Source organism: Lottia gigantea, assembly GCF_000327385.1.
Source record: "Lottia gigantea unplaced genomic scaffold LOTGIsca_1249, whole genome shotgun sequence".
Taxonomy (NCBI): domain Eukaryota; kingdom Metazoa; phylum Mollusca; class Gastropoda; family Lottiidae; genus Lottia; species Lottia gigantea.
In genome coordinates this window covers 1-2,799 of record NW_008707329.1, presented here as the reverse complement: position 1 = coordinate 2,799, position 2,799 = coordinate 1, and the positions used below count along the sequence as shown (strand labels likewise).

The following is a 2,799-nucleotide window of genomic DNA, read 5'->3' as shown; positions in this document are numbered from 1 at the left end:
TATATAACTATATGTTACAGAGTTATAATACATCATTATAATAGACATCCTAATCTTATATTATCATTGTGTATATATGACATATGTCAATTAAATATAACATTAGAAAGTGACATGTTTATATGTCAACTTACTTTATATTATAAGGATTGTCAAGATGTTTTCTGAACTTTCTATAGCATTTTATAACCTCACTTTTGAAAAACATTTTGTTGTAGTGGAATAGCAGGAACCACAGACATCTAATTGAATATTAGTATAGTGTATAATTATGCTATCAGTGTCCATAGTACATATATAAGTTTTGACAACCTTTTACTTACACTCAATACCAAAAATACTCTATCAAAATTACTCTGCAAAAAAAGGATTAATAATTGACACATTTATAGAGAGGCCTCAGATATAAAATTTGCCAATACAAAAGTGAACAACTAAACAAAAAATTATCTGAGAAATTTGAGCTCTGCAATCACAATGAATTACCCAGAATTCCTTATTCCTATAGTAAGAAAATCTTTTATTTGATTGGTTAAGTATTATATGACTTAGAACATGAGATACATTACAATTTGTCAGATCATGTATGACAAATGGAATCAACCACAGAAAAACTAGAGCTCGTTAAAAGAACAAAAAATACCATATAAGCTGGTATTGCCAGCAGTCCATGTCAATTTTTTTTACATTTTAATTTTCTGCGTTCCACACTTCTGGCCTAATGGAATTTTGTTTTTTTATTAACAGATGAAGAAATTAGTGCAATGAGAAAGGAACTAGACAAATATGGTATTCAGATGCCAGCGTTTGGTAAAATTGGTGGTATCCTAGCCAATGAAATGACTGTAGATGATGCAGCTTGTAAGTTTGCTTCTTGTCGAAAAGGTTTTACAAAAAATACCTACTTCCATCGCTATTCAATCTTTTATTTGGTAATGCACTATTGTACCTTTCTTGAAAACCTTCATACATGCTATGATATTCAACTAATATGGCTTGGAATGTTTCAACAGAGATTAATCAACATTTAAGATGTCTGGCAAGTTATATGCTAGGGGTCTGATAAACTGGTACAGCCTAAATCTCAAAATATTGATTTGGCAAGATATAGTCTTTTTAGCGTTGACCATCAGGATCCAAATGACGTTATTGTAGTGTACGATGTGAATTTCATCCAGTCAGTGCCAAGATGACAATAGTTTGAACCCGTTCCTTCAGTGTGAAGTTGTAAATGGAATGGCGGACCAGTTTAGAGGACCATTACTTTTACACTTTTCAACCTGGTTGTCCCCTTTCAGTGACAAAATGGCTGATAAGGGAAAAGCTTGTTTAGATTGTACAAAAGATAGGCCTTCCTTATGCATTTTAAGATATCCTTGAATAATCAAGGAAAGAAGAGAAAAAGATAACTTCTCACTCTCCTCCATTGCACATTGCATAGCATTCATTATCATTTTCCCAATGAGAAACAGAAAAGTAACACATAAGTAATTGAGTTTGTATTATTTGTTATATATTTCAGTACATGCAGCTATAATTGCTATTAATGAAGCTATAGAAAATGAGAACAGTAAAGAAACATATAACGCCCTACAGAATCCATCAGCCATGTTGGTCAACATCAATCTGGAGGCAGCTGATAATTACCAAACTCTTCTATTTCAAGCTAAACATACTAAAGCTGAAAATGCCAGAAATAAGGTATGTAAAATGTCCAACTATAATGTCCAACTACCTTGTAGATTGTGATATGGCATCAGTCAGTCACCATTGATCTAACTAGCAGATTTTAACCAATCCAACATGGCCGCTGAAATGTATAGAGAACAGTATTTGGCACAACCATGTCTCCCTGTGGTCAGATTGTAAATATTGAACTTCTGTTTTAGAGTATGGATGCTGATAGAGTTTTAGAACAAGATATTTATGATGAAATTTTAACACAGGCAGAAATTCAGGGAAATCTTAACAAAGTCAACAGTAAGTAGATTTAATGATAATAATTTTGATTTTGAAGTTGTGATAATTCAAGACATCTTTACATAATAGAGAACACAAGTTTTATGTCTTTGAAACAAAGTATGTAATAAACTTAGAAGTAGTATATCCATACAACTTGTGTTTCTAATGTTTTGCAAAGATGTGATGTGATACATCACATGAACTTGGTTTTATACCTTGATTTTTCATGTCACTAATTTGAATCTTACTGTCATTAAGATCCATCTTGCAAGCTCTTTTATTGCTCTTCCTTTTTCTTTTTAGCCAGTCGAGCGTTAGATGATTTAAATGATGCCTTATTAAAAGGTGATAGACAAACAATTTTAGGAGCTTTAAAATCATCACATCTTGGTTTGAAAAACATTAATGATGAAAATCTCGATTTTTATATTGAAAAATTACATCAACTTAGAGAAAATAAAAAGGTAAGTCTTTCAAATTTTTAAGCATCCTTAAACTCACCAAGATTAAATCCGAAATTTAAGAAATACACTAGGCTATTGGATATTAAACCTTAAATTCAATTTTAGTGATTGACCAATCAGATGGCTGGAACATTTAAATCATCGTAAGTTTTCAAGGATAAGGGCCCTATTCTTTTTTTCTGAGCTGCCATGATAGTTGGAAATTGAAATGAATTGATTTCTTAGCAAAATTACCCTCATTGCCCACTGTATATCCAATCTTTCTTACCAGATAATTGGAGTAAGATGTGTGACTTACATTAAATGCTATGCCTTTATAAGTTTGTGTCCAAGAAGGAAAATCTTCTTTTGATTTAGTAATAAGTGTAAGATG

General features: G+C 31.5%; 1 protein-coding gene across 1 annotated transcript; it reads left to right on the top strand.

Annotated features, from left to right (window-relative positions):
- Nucleotides 1-764: 764 nt before the first annotated feature.
- On the top strand, nucleotides 765-2,426 carry LOTGIDRAFT_176414 (hypothetical protein; the record flags this gene model as incomplete). Its single annotated transcript, XM_009048579.1, has 4 exons — nucleotides 765-861; nucleotides 1,523-1,701; nucleotides 1,890-1,980; nucleotides 2,266-2,426. Coding segments are annotated over 4 exons (528 nt in total), but the record flags the coding sequence as incomplete, so codon positions are not given.
- Nucleotides 2,427-2,799: the final 373 nt, after the last annotated feature.